This window comes from Triturus cristatus, chromosome 12 (genome assembly GCF_964204655.1).
Source record: "Triturus cristatus chromosome 12, aTriCri1.1, whole genome shotgun sequence".
NCBI classification, from domain to species: Eukaryota; Metazoa; Chordata; class Amphibia; order Caudata; family Salamandridae; genus Triturus; species Triturus cristatus.
In genome coordinates, this window is record NC_140595.1 from 121,856,776 (window position 1) to 121,873,898 (window position 17,123).

General features: G+C 46.0%; 1 protein-coding gene across 2 annotated transcripts in view; it reads left to right on the forward strand.

Moving 5' to 3' along the window:
* ATP8B2 (ATPase phospholipid transporting 8B2) overlaps positions 1–17,123 on the forward strand; it is a 363,866-nt gene that overhangs the window by 221,628 nt on the left and 125,115 nt on the right. For both annotated transcript variants that reach the window (XM_085638856.1, XM_085638855.1), the window contains 3 exons: positions 1,086–1,294; positions 1,624–1,667; positions 5,537–5,702. In XM_085638856.1, coding sequence (XP_085494982.1) covers positions 1,086–1,294; positions 1,624–1,667; positions 5,537–5,702 — 419 coding nt within the window. The remainder of the gene's footprint in view (positions 1–1,085; positions 1,295–1,623; positions 1,668–5,536; positions 5,703–17,123) is intronic.

Consider the following 17,123-nt stretch of genomic DNA (forward strand, 5'->3'; position numbering starts at 1 on the left):
TGCCACCCATTTAAGGTAAGTTGGGAGGTGTGGGGTTCTCCCCCCCCCCCCCCCCAAATTCATTGTTTTTATGTATAAAAACAATGCGTGATAATGGCATGCGTTCTAAAAGCATGTTAGAGGTAAAAACATGTGTGGTAAAGGCATACGATGTCTTTACCTGCATTGTACAGTCGTACAACCCTCCTTTTTTGCCTACGTAATCTGGTGGCAGAACGTGCAGCGGTTGAATCTTGAAAAGTATGCCTTGCTCATGATTTTGATTTATAGGTGCACAAAGCTCCATAAATTGGGAGGGTACCCAGAGATTGATATTGAGCAGGACCCTACTGACTATCATGTTTGCCAATGAGGTAACCTTGCACGTCATTTCTCATATTCTGGGGTCTTGGAGCACTAAGGTTTGGCTAGTTTTTTTAATGCTTTTGGATTCAGAGATATTGATATTATTTCATTTTGCAAACACCTTGGCAGGTAAAGGATTAGGATTAGGCGTTGGTTTGGCTAGTTCCTTATCCATGGAGTCAAAGTAGCAAGTTTTAATAGGGGATTCAGACACATTCTTGGTTCTATTCATTTCATTGGTGGTTTTTATAGGACATGTTTTCTTTTTCTCATTTTGTGGACTACAGTATGTATTGAATTTCTTGATCAGGAGCTTAGAGGAGTTAGGTTTCTTGATTGCTACTGGTTATAGTAGCTGAAGTGTTCTTGGTGGTTTTCTTTTTTTTTTTTGTTGACCTCTGTGTGTTTTTTTTTTTAAATTAATGCTGGATGGGTCATTGATCGATTGATGAACAGTCCTGGTGATTTAGACATTGATTAGGCTCCCTCATCCCTATTCCAAATATTGGTGAAGTATTGTTCATTTTCCCTTCCTTCGTATCTCAAAGTATTGTGGCAGTTGGTTTTGTTGGTATATTCAGCAGGATTGAAGCAGTTGATTCCAGCTTGTTTTTCTGTCGATATGTTTTTTGGATTGTGCAAGCAAGTTTCTATTTGCAACTTTTGTTACTGTCTCAACCAGGCTAATGTAGCAGCTGATATTTTATCTTCAACTTATGTCTATCTCTTTCTCTCTTCAGTGTCGAGGTAATCCGTCTTGGACATAGTTATTTCATTAACTGGGACCGGAGAATGTACTGTGTGCGAAAGAATACTCCAGCTGAAGCACGGACCACCACTCTGAATGAGGAGCTGGGGCAGGTGGAATACATTTTCTCTGACAAAACCGGAACTCTGACCCAGAACATTATGGTCTTCAGCAAGTGCACAATCAATGGCAAGAGTTATGGTAAGGCAAAGGCCTGCTAAAACCTTGTAAGAGGGTCTGAAGCTTGCGTCAGAAGACTTGCTGGGTATTGGTGGGGATGCTTTACTTGTTTGTGGGAGGAAGTCTGTTTGGAGTAACCCTGGATTTGGAAGGCAAGGTTTGCTTGATGTGAAGTAAGAAGAGCAGGTAACCATGAGGTTTTGACTTGCTAAGATGGATGCAGTTGTACTCCGAGGATCCCTCTGCTCCTGTTTAGTACTGTGATTTTTTTTCTGTTTGATTGTGTGACATTCTTTTAGTCTGGTCATGTCTCAGACCTTATTTGACTTACCAATTATTATTTTTTTTAGGTGATTTCATTGTTGTAGTGGGACACAAAGGAGAGCTGTGTCAGGTAGGATTTATCACTCTATGTAACAACACTGTAATGTTGTTGTTGTGAAACTTTCCTTCGACTCCCATTTTTCAAACTCTTTGCATGCTCAGTTCCTTGTCCATCTCCCAAAATAGGTGTATTTTCTCACGGTACTTTAAAATACTGTTGTGCTGAGCTGCTATTCCCAATGATTGAAATTCACTGGCTCAGTTTTCTACACTGACAGTTTTTATTTTTTGTTTGCTCTTATTGCATGTTGTTTTGGAATATGCTGTTTCAGCTCATGTCCAGCTCATAGTTCTCTTTCGTGTTATAAGTTACCCAATCAACACACATCAGTGTCCTTACAATTTCACCTCTTGAGTGTGTAAGCTAATCCATTGGAAGTTCCTGTTCTTCCTTTCGTTAATCAGGGATGCATTTCCTGTATCCACTGAACTCTTCTTGGCAAGTCGGAAGCCTGAGCAAACTGAAACACACTGAACCCCCTCTTTTCCATGTACTCTTTATTGGGTGTTGCTTAATTATGATATAGTTTGTTTTCTTCATTCCCTCCCTAGGAATGCTTGCTTTATACTAATACAGACCCCTTTCCTCCCCCTTCATCGGTCTGCCTGGATAATGCATATGAACACTCACCTGCTGTCTTTTCAAGCTTTCCCACTTTGTCCAGCTCTTTTTCCACCTGTGCTTTCGTATGAATCTGATGCACGTCTACGTCCTAACCAAAATTGCTTGCATGCTCTGATTCTGTCCTTTGTGTTTGAGCGTGCAAAACTAGTTTGCTAGGGAATAAAGCAGAGGAAACCACTCCATCGTGGAACCTGAATGTTTCACTAAATGTTTGCCTGGCGTTTACACTGCAACATGTTAATACAGTAGCCATATGGTCCTGCGGAACACTGGTGGGTTATACTCCCATTTCAAGTTTAGACATTTTGACTTCTCTTCTTTTGGTTGCTTGCTGTAGCTATTGTACTTGCTCAAAGCAAAAAAAGAAATTGGTGTTCCAACTGATAAAGCCAAACCATTTCTATTGCATTGTACCAAGTGCGAATTTGTTGTAGAAAAATCTTTCTTGCTTTCAGATGTAGTTTTTTGTTAATGAAAATAAGAATATTTATTTACATACAAGATGTGATGTTGCAGCTATGTGTTAGGCATATTGTATATCAGCTGATTAACGGGTTGGACAAGCAAATATTTAGCATCCATTTGTAAGGAAAGATGTTTCTTAAACAACGTGAATTAATCCGGTAAAAGAACCTAACCTAAAGGAGAGAAAGGTGTCAAAAATCTATTGGATTCTGAAGTACACCAACTAGAGAAAAATTATCTCTTTCTTGAGTCCCCTCACTCACCAGGGTTTCCCCACGGTGACATGCTTCATCATTGGGGTCCTCTCAGTCCTCTACGGGCTGAGGCGTGCTGCGACTTGCGAATTACGTAGGAACACTAAAAATCAGATTATGTGTAGTGCAAGTGAAAGTGTAGTGGAGTGGGATAAGGTAAATTAAAATAATCAGCTAGTGGGCCAAATACATTTTATTAATGCTCCTAGCTAATTGGTTTAAAAAACGGGGTGATATGCTAAAGGCCCTAACTATAATGGATAGGTGTACCTAGCATATGGTCAACTAGTTTCGAGCTTCCCCCAGCTCTTCTTCAGGACTCCACCGGGACCAGCCCAGTGTGAAAGCACCACTCGTAGTCAACCTAATTAAGGTGCAAAAGTGAGACGCTGCAACTGTAAGGCATGTGTTACAATTAATACATACCACACTCTTGAACACCTACTGGAGCCAAACCTAATTGACCATATGCTAGGTACACCTATCCATTATAGTTAGGGCCTTTAGCATATCGCCCCGTTTTTAAACCAATTAGCTAGGAGCATAAATAAAATGTATTTGGCCCACTAGCTGATTATTTTAATTTACCTTATCCCACTCCACTACACTTTCGCTTGCACTACACATAATCTGATTTTTAGTGCTCCTACGTAATTCGCAAGTCGCAGCACGCCTCAGCCCGTAGAGGACTGAGAGGACCCCAATGATGAAGCATGTCACCGTGGGGAAACCCTGGTGAGTGAGGGGACTCAAGAAAGAGATAATTTTTCTCTAGTTGGTGTACTTCAGAATCCAATAGATTTCTGACACCTTTCTCTCCTTTAGGTTAGGTTCTTTTACCTGATTAATTCAGGTTGTTTATGATATATGTACTGTTGGAGGGTGAACCTAACCTTAAACCTCTAATTCCCCCCTTTTTTTGATAACTAAGGAAAGATGTTAACATTTTAGTTTGTTACATTATACATAATATGTGATCAAATCACTGCAGATCTCTGCAGTTAGCTGCACCAAATTAAATATTTTTTTTATGTCCATTCTATGTTTGTCCTTAAGATAAATACAAACTTGGTTGCAATAAATGCACATTTTCAGTTTTGTCATTATAAACATATAGGAAATAGTAATGATTGCTAGACTTTCTGGCATCAGTGGTGTGTAGTGAATTTAGGACATAAACATGTGTGATGACATGTGGCTGTAGATTGACATGCATAGCTTAAGTCCACTATCTAGTGTTGGGCTCGGAAATGTGCAATTTGTTTTCCTTTGAAAAAGTATTTTGAGTCAAAAGATATGTGTGTCCTCCTCTGGCTTGCAATGTGCATGGTCGTTGACTCCACTGTTAGATTGTTTTCCACTTGGCAGGCGAGGATGGAGTGTAAAGGGTGATGTAGCCAAGTGAGATGACCATGTGAACGGAATGTAATATTTTAATGTTTAATGTAGACAAGTGCAACCAACACAGGTGTCTGGGGAGGAGGGTTGGTGAATGTGGCTCTTCAGCACTACATGCCACAAACAGTTGCTTACTAGGTAAGTAACATTTTCCGTTTGGTGGCTGTAGGTACATATGCATATGTAAAGCAGTTTTCATCCATAAGCGGTGGCTAACCTGTGTGGGTTGCATTTGCTTGAAATCATGTGCATAAATCCACTAGACCAGCATTGGCTTGTTGCCGGTCCATAACATCCACACAGTAATCCTTGGTAAATGTGTGCAGTGTATTCCATGTAGCTGTCTTGCATATGTCAGCAATGGTGTATTTCCCAAGAAAGCCATAGAAACTCCCTTTTTATGAGTAGAGTGAGCTTTCGTAGGGATAGGAAGCGGCGGTCTTTTAGCTTTGGCATGACATGTTTGTGTATATATAATACAATGCACCGTGAAATGCCTGGTTTAGAAATTTCTCTTCCCTTATGCTGCTATGAGAATGCAACAAAGAGTTGATGATTTTTCTGAAATTTAATTCTGTCAATATAATACATAAGAGCTCTTTTAACATTTAATGTGTACAGCTCTTTCCGCAACTTAATCTAGTTGAGGAAAGAACCCTGGCAACTCAATGGACTGATTTTAGTGAAATTGGGAGACCTCTTTTGGAAGGAATTTAGGGTTGATACGACCTTGTTTTTATGAAGTTGAAAGAATGGTTCCGTTAGAGTTAATGCCTGAAGCTCGCTACACGTCTAAGTGAAATGATTGCAATGGGAAATGTAACTTTAGTCCAAAACACTACATAATTCAAAATGGCTTTCATACAATGGCAAGATTTTTAACATTTACCCAACATTACTTCGGTGCTAAAACACTTAGAAGCGCATCAGTTAATGTAAGATTTCAAAGGTTTGTGATTATATTTTGTTCACAATTGGCAATGTAGATAAGCTTTTTATTTTAACATGTAGTTTGAGATTTACAACCAGCGAGTGCTTACTTATAAAAGATAGTTGCAACCCAAGGTGGAACTCCTTATCATGTAGAATATCTGGTTTTAGGAATTAACCTATGCCTTGCTTTCATTTGTACTATAGAGAAAGGAACCTGTTGATTTCTCATTCAATCCCTTGGCTGACAAGAAGTTCTCCTTTTGGGACAGTAGCCTGCTGGAGGCAGTTAAAGTTGGCGACCCTGTTGTTCATGAATTTTTACGACTTCTATCACTGTGTCACACTGTCATGTCCGAGGAAAAAAACGAAGGTAAGAGAATCAAGAATGGAATCAGTGACAGAGTAAATGTAAAACAAAAACAGATCCACAGCATAGCAACATGATAGCAGAAGAACAGGAAAAGCCATTGTTACTGCATTTACCTTGTATTTGGCCTTTTACCTTTTACCTTGATGTAGGGGGACCACTGTGAATTAAGAACAGGAAATATTTGTAAAGCGTAGTGCAGCCACATACATAAGTGGAGTAAAAGCCAAAGTACTTAAAATTGCTAGAGATCAACATAGTCTTTTCTAGCTGAAGACAAGTTGTAGATAACTAGAAAGAGCTTGAGAACAAAATACTGCAAAAGTTCGTCCACTACATTAAAATATTAACACTAAACTATGTCCCATTGTAATGGGAGGGGAGACTAGCCTGACTCCTAACAGCACCACTGGATTCCTCATAAAGTATCACAGATGGACAGACACTGCATGAAGGCTGTAAAATGGCAAAGGCTGCAGGAAGATCTCATTAAATACAAGCATGCACTATAAAGGTAATATGTTAGAACCTCTTAGTAAACAATTAGGAAAGAGTTATAACCTAAAAAGTCTTTAGACTAGAACATCAACTTTAACCAGAATCCTGACTCCGAGCATTTTTGTCAATTGCATAACTACTGGATGCTGATCTTTCTTCTCCTAGGCAATAGGTAAGGTCACAGTCTGAAAACTAATGCAGTATAAATGAGTGTACTTGTGATAGTAAATGGGTATCAAAATAAGCAGCAGTACTTTTAGGTGGATGATGAGGTGTAATAGAAAACATTGATTCGTTTTTAAATCAACTGTGAGCAAATCTAGCAGTTAGAAGAAATGTTTCCAAAACACCCAACAGGAGGCCCTAGCACAGACACAACGTGACCACTAAAACAGATGGCAGGGCAGATAATTCCAATAACTGTAGTCAAGAATACAAGCTTATTATACAGTCATTCTGGAGAAATCATCTACTACACTAGTAAGCTATGTACAAGTAAGAGAGGGGTTATTTCCATCAGGAAGATATTATAATGCACATACCTTGAGGAAGTAAACCGCCATCATGTGACTAACCGTGGTGGGTAGAGGGTCTTATAATATGCTGAACCCATGTTGTTCTCCCTAACCTTGCTCACTGGGCCATCAAGCTGCATAAGCACCCTCTTGCCACTGAATTCCCATCGAGAGAATGCATTGGGTCCTCAGCTGCTGGAACAACATCTGTGTCCATGCCACATTTACATGTCTCAACCAAAACTGGCAAGTTCACCTGTGCAACTGTGCACAGCACCTCTGGTAAAGATGGAAAACCAGAACACTGGGTACACTGAAATATAATAATCTTATTCTCCAACTATAACATTGAACTCTTTGTATTGAGCATAAACAACATACATTTTAAGCAAAGCATAACATTGAACCATAAGAACAGCATCAAACTTAAAACTGTTGGTAGAAGCTGCTATGAAGGATAACAATATACAATTTCTGTTAAAATGTGGCAAACTAAATCACGAACAAAGCAAGGTAGGAAAGCTTTGAAACTGATTCACTTGCCACATAATGGTATATAACACTAAAAAAACATACCTAAGTATGTAGGCTATCACAAAGGGAAACTTCAAAGTGGGTCTGGTAGAACAGATACATAGAAATCAAAAGCAAGAAGAGTTGTTTGACTATAAAGATATCAGATACAACTAGACAGGCTCTCCAGTTACATGAACAAATGAAGCACTATGTGTTCTACATGCAGGGTCCTCATGGAAGTGGCTGTATTGCACCCGGCACGATGACTCCTAGTGGAATTCATGCATTTGTCATTAAAAGTGGCAGGATGTCTAGGAGTCGAGATCTGCAAACTCCATACCAGATAGATTTCGACCTGGAGACACCACAGCAGAAGCTGACCCTTGCTGCACCACAGGGAGGAGCATACAGTGTTCCCCAAGTCATGAACAGCTTATTTTACCCACTTCCTCTCTGCCATATGCCCCTTTCTCTGCCCTCACCCCCTCCAAAGGAGTGGATCCAGTAGCAGACTCTGGGACTGAGTATTCCTGTTCCACTGTACAACTGGAGGGGAGGGTTGGAAGGCAACATTCTGGCAGCGTACTCCTACCCTGTCATGACTCCACTGCCACAAATGGCCTATTTCTTGCAGCGGATTGTCGCTGTAATCATGAAAAACACATTAAAAAAGACTTGGCATTCCTGGGTCTGTATAGTTATTTTCCACTTTGGGGATGATGGGCATTACTGCTATATGTTGGTGTGGAGATACCAGCCAGAATCGATGAGTCTGGTCCCCTGTTATTTCTGCACCAAATGCCATTAAACACCTAATGATGGTTGGAGATGTTTTAATGTGAATTTACAGGTCATATTCTTTGCAGTTATTAGCAATTTGGTAATTATTATTCAAATCTGAAAGAGACACGTTAATGATAGATTCCTTACCTTACAATATCCCCAGGCTTCAGACTGGATCCGGAAAGTTTTGCTAGCAGTACCCCTGTGCGTCAGTAGGTGGCGTCGTGCAGCTCCGCATTCGTCTCTGGCGTAGTAAGCACCGAGATGACGTCACGAAGACTACATAGGCGCCACCCATGTGCGCTGACGTCAGTTCTTTCTTGTTACGCGCCAGACAAGCGCAGATCCGGTTAGAGCACGTACCTCAGTCATTTGTGACTACGCTTTGAGACTTTTGTCTCCCTTTTTCTCCTTGGTGCACGTAGGGATGCCTGGATTTAAGCCTTGTGGGGCCTGCCGTCGCAATATGTCGGTGGCGGACCCCCACACTGTTTGCCTCTACTGCCTGGAGACCGACCACGACTCCCGGGACTGTCGGGCCATGGTCCCCGAAGGCCTTGCTGGAGCGGCGCCGGAAGCTACTGGAGGTCCGGCACTCGTCCTAACGCCATTCCAGGTCCAGGGAACGTTCCTGGGAACGCTCGCGGGGCCGCAGTCGTCGCTCCTCGGGCTCCAAGTCTTCGCCCTCGAATTCCAGTAAGCAACGGCATAAAAAGAAGTCGAAGAAGCGCGTTTGCTCTCCGTCGGTCGTCGGATGCGGACGAGGGGGACAGGGGTTCTGACCCTGCGGCTCCTTTGGAGCCTGGGAGTCCCGTGGCCTACCCGCCTTTCCCAGGTCCGTCGGCGACTCACGAATAGGTGCAAGAATTTCTTGCCACCATGGACCGCCTTTTTTGGCCTTGGGCTCCCGCCGGTGCGCCTTGGGGCCCAGCAGTCCTGTGTCCAGATCCTGTTAGGCCGTCGGCGCCGCCAGCGGATCCAGCTTCGGCTCCACAGGATCCTGCGCCGTTGGTTTCGGCGCCGCGGGGTCCAGTGCTGCCGGCACCGGCCCCAGCGCCACGCTCAGCTTTGCCTCCGGCGCCGCAGTGGGCGATGGAACTCCGTAGGGGAGCTGAGGTCCTCAACCTCGATCTTCCTACGGTGGCTCTCAAGACTAATCTCCTCACTGAGGTGCTCCGGACGGCGTTCACTTCGTCGGAGCCCCTGCTTCCCTTTGACGACGCCTTCACTGACGTCTTGTTGGGCACTTGGCCGTGGATAAGAATGTCGCCAGGCGTCACTGCCCAGTGCCTGGTGACCCCGCGTTTCTGACCACTCATCCTACACCTGAGAGTCTGGTCATCCAGGCCTCGACGTCGCAGAGTGCCTTTCCCACGGCTCCGCCGAATAAGGACTCTAAAAAGCTGGAACAGTTCGGAAAGCGGTTGTTCTCTTCGGCCAGCTTGGGGCTGCGGTCGGTGAACACCGCCTGCTTATTAGGCCGCTATTCCCACGCGGTGTGGGATACGGTTGCTCAGGTGTTGCCTCAGTGTCCTGAAGAGGTACATGCTGTGCTGTCCCAAGCAGTTGCTGAGGGTAAGGATGCAGCTAAGTTCGCCATTCGGTGTGGTTTGGACACCGCTGACTCACTGTGCAGAGTGATTTCTACGACTGTGGCTCTTCGTTGCCACGCCTTGCTGAGATCCACCGGGTTTTCACTTGATGTTCAGAGCTCGCTCATGGACATACCCTTTGATGGCACTCACCTGTTTGGCGATAAGGCCGACAGTGCATTGGAGCGTTTTAAGGACTCGCGGGCCACGGCTAAGTCCTTGGGTCTTTCTGCAAAAAGCCCAGCCACTCCTGGGTTTCGTTCCTTTCGTGGCCACGGCAGAGGCGCCCAGGCACGTTCCTTCAGCAAGCCTGTGCAGAACCAGCCTCAGTCCGGCCGCGGACACGGCTTCCGCAGGGGCGGGTCTGAGAATTAGCGTGGGGGTCAGTCCACCTCCGCCCCCGCTGCTTCTACCTCCAAACCTTCCTAATCCGAGCTTTGTGGAGCACCCCACGCCGGTGGGTGGCAGGATCCGCCACCACCTCCCCCACTGGCACGATATCACATCGGACAAGTGGGTGTTGCAGCTCATCCGCAGAGGTTACTCTCTTCCCTTTCAGTCCTCCCCTCCAGCCATGCTACCTCCGTGCCACCACATGTCGGGGGATCACTTGGTACTTCTCCAGCAGGAAGTCACGGCCCTCTTGGCCAAAGGGGCCATTGAATGCGTTCCTGGGCCGGAAGTAGGGAGTGATTGGTATTCCCACTACTTCGTGGTCCCCCAGAAGGACAAAGGGGGCCTGCACCCCATCTTGGACCTCCGGAACGTCAATCGCTTCCTCCGGAAGGAGAAGTTCAAAATGCTGACTCTGGCTCAGGTCCAGGCTGCCCACGACCCTGGAGACTGGATAGTAGCGTTGGACTTGCAGGACGCACATTTTCACATTCACGTCCTGCCGGGCAACCGGCGTTCGCTGCGGTTCGCGGTAGGCCAGTAGCATTTTCAGCTTGCTGTCCTCCCCTTCGGCCTTACCAGCACCCCTCGGGTGTTCACGAAGGTGATGGCGGTGATCGCAGCTCATCTGCGCAGGTCAGGGGTGTCCGTCTTCCCTTACCTCGACGACTGGTTGCTGAAGGCGGGCTCGCCCCAGGCGGTCGTCAACCACCTTTAGACTACGACCGACCTCCTGTACTTGCTGGGGTTCTCCATCAACGTGCCGAAGTCGCACCTGAGTCCCTCTCAGAAGCTCCCCTTCATCGGAGCGGTTATGGATTCGACGCTGTTATGGGTTTATCCTCCTGAGCAGCGAGTTCGGGATATTCAGGCTATGATTCCGATTTTTCTGCCTCTGTCCTGGGTTACAGTCAGGATGACCCTTTGGCTCCTGAGCCTGATGGCCTCCTGCATCCTGCTAGTGCAACATGCCAGGTGGCATATGCGGGCTCTGCAGTGGGACCTGAAGTTCCATTGGGCGAGGCATCAGGGCAACCTGTCTGATCATGTCCAGATTTTCGGAGGGCACTGCACGACAATTGCATTGGTGGCTCACGAATCGCGATTGGGTCAATGGCAGATCCCTCTCCCTTCCCCCAACCGGAGCACCCAGTGGTGACGAATGCGTCCCTCCTGGGATGGGGAGGCACTTGGGAGAGGCGGAGATCAGAGGACTCTGGTCTCCGGCGGAGTCCCGGATCCATATCAACCTTTTGGAGCTTCGGGCGATCCGACTTGCACTGAAGGCATTCCTTCCCTCTGTCCGGGGAAGTGTGGTGCAGGTGTTCACGCACAACACCACCGCCATGTGTTATTGCAACAAACAGGGCGGGGTGGGGTCCTGGACCCTATGTCAGGAGGCTCTGCGCCGCTGGACATGGCTGGAACATCAAGGCATTACCTTGGTGGTTCAACACCTGGCGGGTTCTCTAAACACCAGGGCGGACGAACTCAGCCGCCGGTGCTTGATGGATCACGAATGGCATCTGAACTCGGACGTGGCGCAAGGTCTCTTTCAGCAGTGGGGAGAGCCTTGGTTAGATCTATTTGCCACCGAAGAGAACGCGCAATGTCATCAGTTCTGCGCGTTGGAATTTCCAAGGCGGCACTCGCTATGCGACGCTTTTCGACGTGAGTGGAGTTGTGGTCTGTTGTACGCCTTTCCGCCTATACCACTTCTGCCCAAAGTGCTGATGAAGATTCGGCGCAACCGGGCCCAAGTCATCCTTGTGGCTCCGGAATGGGCACGAAGATACTGGTATCCCGAGCTACTCAGCATGGCGATTGATCCCCCGATCCGACTGCCTCTTCGGGAGGATCTTTTGTCGCAGCAGCAGGGGACGATCCTCCACCCGAACCTGTCCAGCCTCCACCTCCATGTGTGGATATTGAGCGGCGACAGTTGACTGCTTTTGATCTTCCTCCCGAAGTCTGTGATGTCATTCTGGCAGCCAGGCGTCCCTCCACTAAAATGGTTTACGCCTGCAGATGGAACAAGTTTGTGGCATGGTGCACAGGCTGTGGATCCCCTTTCTGCCTTTCTTTCCGAAGTCCTCCTGTCCCTTCTTTCTTTGGCCCAGCAGGGCTCTGCTCTGGGCACTCTCAAAGGTTATCTTTTGGCCATCTCCGCCTTTTTACGGTTTCCAGATCAGCCTTCTCTTTTTAAGTCCCCGGTTGTTAACCGTTTCATAAAGGCCATTACGCACACGTTTCCTCCCGTGCCGTTCATAATGCCTCAATGGGACTTAAACCTTGTCTTGACATATCTGATATGCGCTCCCTTCTGGCCCCTTCATACCTGTCCTTTAAGTCTTTACTCTCAAGAAGGCTTCCCTAGTAGCTAACACCTCTGCCAGAAGAGTGAGCGAGCTCCAGGCTCTTTCTTCTAAACCTCCTTTCCTTTCTGTTCTTTCGGACAAGGTGGTTTTAAGGACCCATCCTTCTTTCTTGCCAAAGGTTGTCACGCCCTTCCACATCGGGCAGACCATCACTTTGCCTACCTTCTTTCTGCCTCCGCATCCTTCCAAAGAGGAAGAGGCTCCACCGTCTGGACCCAAAACGTGCGCTCTCGTTCTACCTGAAGCGCACACAACAGTTCGGGGTAGGTGACCAGCTCTTTGTTGGCTACGTGGGCGCCAAAAGAGGTCGGGCTGTGCACAAAGGGACCATTTCTCGGTGGGTCGTTCTCTGCATTAAGGCCTGTTACTCATTGGCTAAGAAGGAGCCTCCTGTGGGGCTGCGTGCCCATTCTACCAGGGCGACGGCAGCCACTACTGCCTTGGGACGCGGCGTCCCCTTGCAGGACATTTGTCAGGCAGCTACGTGGGCCTCGCTGCACACGTTTACGAAGCATTACTGCCTTGACAGTCGGGTGCGGAGAGACGGCTTCTTTGGCCGTTCTGTTCTCCGTGACTTTCTGGTGTAAATATATTCGCAGACCCACCTCCGGGGTTGGTACTGCTGGGGTATCTATTCTAAAGTAAGGAATCTATCACTAACTTGTCTCTTTCAGATGCACAAGTTACTACTTATGTGACGATATATCTGTAAGAGACATTAGTTACTGATAGATTCCTTACCGCCCCACTCATCCTCCCCGTTCTGCGAACTGATTTATAGGGTTAAGGTCATCCCTTTCAGGGTCCTAGTTTCTTGGCACCAGTGGTCATTTTCTTGCACGGCTCTGCGTTCCTGGCGCAGAAATTTGTGTACAGAACTCACGTCAGTGCGCATGGGTGGCGGCTAAGTAGTCTCCGTGATGTCATCTCAGCGCTTACGACGCCAGCGACGGACGCGGAGCCGCACAACACCACCTACTGACGCGCAGGGGTACTGCTAGCAAAACTTTCCGGATCCAGTCTGACGCCTGGGGATATTCTAAGGTAAGTAATCTATCACTAACTAATGTCTCTTACAGATATATCGTTACACAAGTAGTAACTTGTGCATCAGGTGTAGCACAAGCTTGCCATTGAAAGGCACCGTTTATAGTCCTTTGTGCTGGTGATGAATACATATTATCTCAATTTTTGTAAAGGAAAGTTTCAATTCTATTAAGGCTGTGCACGCAAGGATTATGCCTGTCACTACTTACTGGCTGCACCCCACAGCATGAGTTGAAAAAAAAAACCTTTTCCACAATTTATTTGCTCAACCAAAAAAGTAAATCTCCGTTTAATCTGCTTAATCCTCCTTCACATCTTCTATCCCAGTTTCATATCAAAATCTGTGAAACAAAAACCACACTCTAGTTGCTCTATTGAAATCATAATAAAATTACAAAACTTCTTATCTTACCTATAAACCACAGTTCATGTGAGAGGAAAGATATGGGTCCTTAACATTTCCAACATTGCATCAATCACAGTATAAGTTTGTCTTGGAAACTCGGTTACCTTATCCTCTGTGAATTGGACTCTATCCTCCAGGAAATCTGGGGGGAAAGTTGCCCTGTCCAAATTCAAGAATTGCACATCTAGGACCTGCTAGCGCAACATAAGAGCATTTCAATTGTTTGTAGTTGGGCCTTTTCAAGATAAAGCTTGATTTTTAAACCAACCTATGTCAACTAACCTTGCCCAGAGTTCTTATGAGGTCTTGCCCCCTATCAACTCCCAGCAGTCGGAATACCAAGTAGCATTTTTTCACCTGAGCCCTATGACATCTGAATGCTAGGTTGATATGGCAGACCTCAACATGCTCACAGTTGTGGAGGCTTAGCCGCCTTCATTCAGGGATAAAATTACTTAAAAATGTTCACTAATCAACAGAGCACTGCTATAATGCTAAATAGAATGCATGAGTGTCGAGATCACAGGCGGGAGATGTGGGGTGTTTGAGGCTCAGCGTTACCCAGGAGTAAAAGCAGACCCGGATGGCACAGCTTTTCCTAGCATCACAAAGACCTTAGTGTAGGAAGCTGTCTCTTTATATAGTGGACTAAAACGATGTACACTGTATAAATAGTCCAGGAAACCTTATTGGTCTCCGGAGGCAAAAATGATAACACTAAATGCTCACTTTTGGGGTAGTGTGAACGAGCAGTATAGGCTTATCAGAGGGTATTGCTAAGCATTTGTAGTACTCACAGAGGCAGTAAACGAGAGACACACTCGAGAATAAATCCGAGACCAACATATAAAAATAAGTCATATTTTTATGTAAATTTTGATACCAAGAACTTTTTTAACTATTGAATTTCAAAGTTAAGTAAACAGTTTACCTAAATGTGTCTTTATGCAACAGTGCTTTTCTATGAGAGAAAAGGCGTATATTGCATACAGTAATTAACGGTTGTTGTCTGGGTGGTCTCCTACGGGACTTCGTAGAGGGCCAAGGTCCAAAGTACCACCAGCAGTTCATAGTTACCTGCCATGGGGGCGTCTGGGTGCAGAGCTGCAGGTTTGGTTGGTAGCTTTGCGCACTATGCTGGTGGAAGGAAAGGGGGCCTCCTTGAAACAGGCTGCAGAGGGAGGCTTGGGGGCATGTCCGGGAGCTCCTAACAGGGTGCTCGGGTCACAAGGGTCCTGGGAACAAGGGGGCACAGCCGATTTGTCGGTACCTTTGCTGCGACGCTCGGGTGCAGAGTGAAAAGGTTGGCTGGTCTCTGTGCGTCCTTAGGCCTTGCGGTTGTCGGTCTCACAGGTTGTGAGTACAAAAATCAGGACTTTTGGGCCACTTTGGAAGTGGGTCTCTGCAATGCTGATGTCTTTCAACGACTGATCAATCTCGGTGCTGTTAGATTCCCGACTGAACTTAAACAGGCCTTGGCTGCTGCAAAGGGCCTGGTACACCGGGTATTGGTCCTGTGCAGCGCCGGGTGGTCCTAGGATCGTCTTGGTGGGGGACAGATATGACCTTCAGGAGTACAGGTACCTCTGCCTGGGAAGCTGCTGTGTCAAGCTGGCGGAGAACGGCAACTTGGTAAACCAGACTCTGCTTCTTCGGTGCCTGCGGACTGTAGAGGAGCAGCTCCTCTACTACAAGGGAGATTTCTGACAATTTGTGATGGACTGGCAGTCTACCGGAGTTCTCGGTTGCCAAGCTGCAGGACAACTCACTCTGTCATGATTGCTGAGACTGGTGCAGGCAGGCAGAGTTTGGCGGCAAAAGTCCACAGCAGTCTTCAGTTCTCATTGTCTCACGGCTCTTCCTTGTCCACTTCTTCTCGATCCGTCAAATCTAAATTCCTGGCATTAGGGCTGCCCCAATATACTCAATTTAGGGGTGTTAGGGAGTGTGACCGGTAGTAGCCAATGGGCTCCTTACCTATAGGGTGACTACACCCTCTAAATGACCACTTCCTGTGGGAAGTGGGAATAACCCTGCCCCAGTGAGCCTAATTCTGCCAAAAACAAGGTGGTCGAATTCTAAATTTTCTGTTCACATCAGGCAGTCCACCTTAGGGGTGCAACTAGCGTGATGGGGGTACATGCCTCCTTACTAGCCAATGTTCCTGTCTGTCTTGGTGCCAAATGGGCCCTGGGCAAGGATGGTATTTCCCCTGTCAGGGGAAGCCTTGGGTCGCATATCAAAGATGGCAGAGGCATTTGAATCCTTCTGCCTTGATATGCTGATTACTTAGCCATCCTGCTTGGCGAGGTGACAACACCTCTGGCCAGAGCAGTTCTTGTTTCTGCCTTCAGAGGGCGCTTGCACTCTCATCTGTAGAAGGGGTAAGACACCTGCCTGTGGTGGCTGGCTAGTCTACACTAGTAGTCTGTAGGTTTTCAGGAGACACCTTTAACGTGCGTAACTGGAATCAGTGTGGGTTTATTAATTCAGAAGCTTCATTTACACCATGGCCCATCTCTGGAACAACCCACCTGAACGACTGAGGAGTCAATCTAACTTGGTGACTTTCAGAAAACCTGGCTGTTTTGCTGTCATTAAAATGAGAGGCAAGCTCATCTGCAAGATGACATTAGTCTGTAGGTTACACTAGCGCCAAGATGCCACTGGCATTTGCGCACTTTAGAAAACCTATCTATATCAAAAATATAATTGTTTGAGTCAAAGTTAGCTGGTAGTTTCTAGTGCTTTGATCAGTAGGTGAAGGCTTTCCAACCCTCAGTCGTGCATGCTAACCAAGTGGTTTAGATTGAGCTTTCAGTTTAGATTAAATATGGTGCATTGGCGTATGACAATAAAAGATTAAATACATAAATATTCTAATAAGATAACAGCAAAGACAAAACGTAACACTTGTCTATGTGCTTCATTAAGTGGCTTATATGAAAGAGCAGTAACACACCAAATTAACATGGAGGCAGAAGTACAAGACCCAGAAGAGTGCAAAATTCTTCCTTCTCACCTTCCAGTAGATCCACCTTATACTGAAGTCTGCAATGTTTTCAGTTTTGATGTGATTGATCTTACAATAAAAAGAGGACCTTTTTGTATGTCACATCTGTCACTGTTCTTCCTTAAACTGGTTTCAGCGACGAACTGTGCATGACCTCTACATGAAGCATAGATGAAGTGAAGGAAATAATCATACTCATTATAAATCTTTCACAACTACATGAACTTGTGAGCAGGTCAGAGACTTTAAATGTAAAACATACTATACTTAATACCTTGCATAT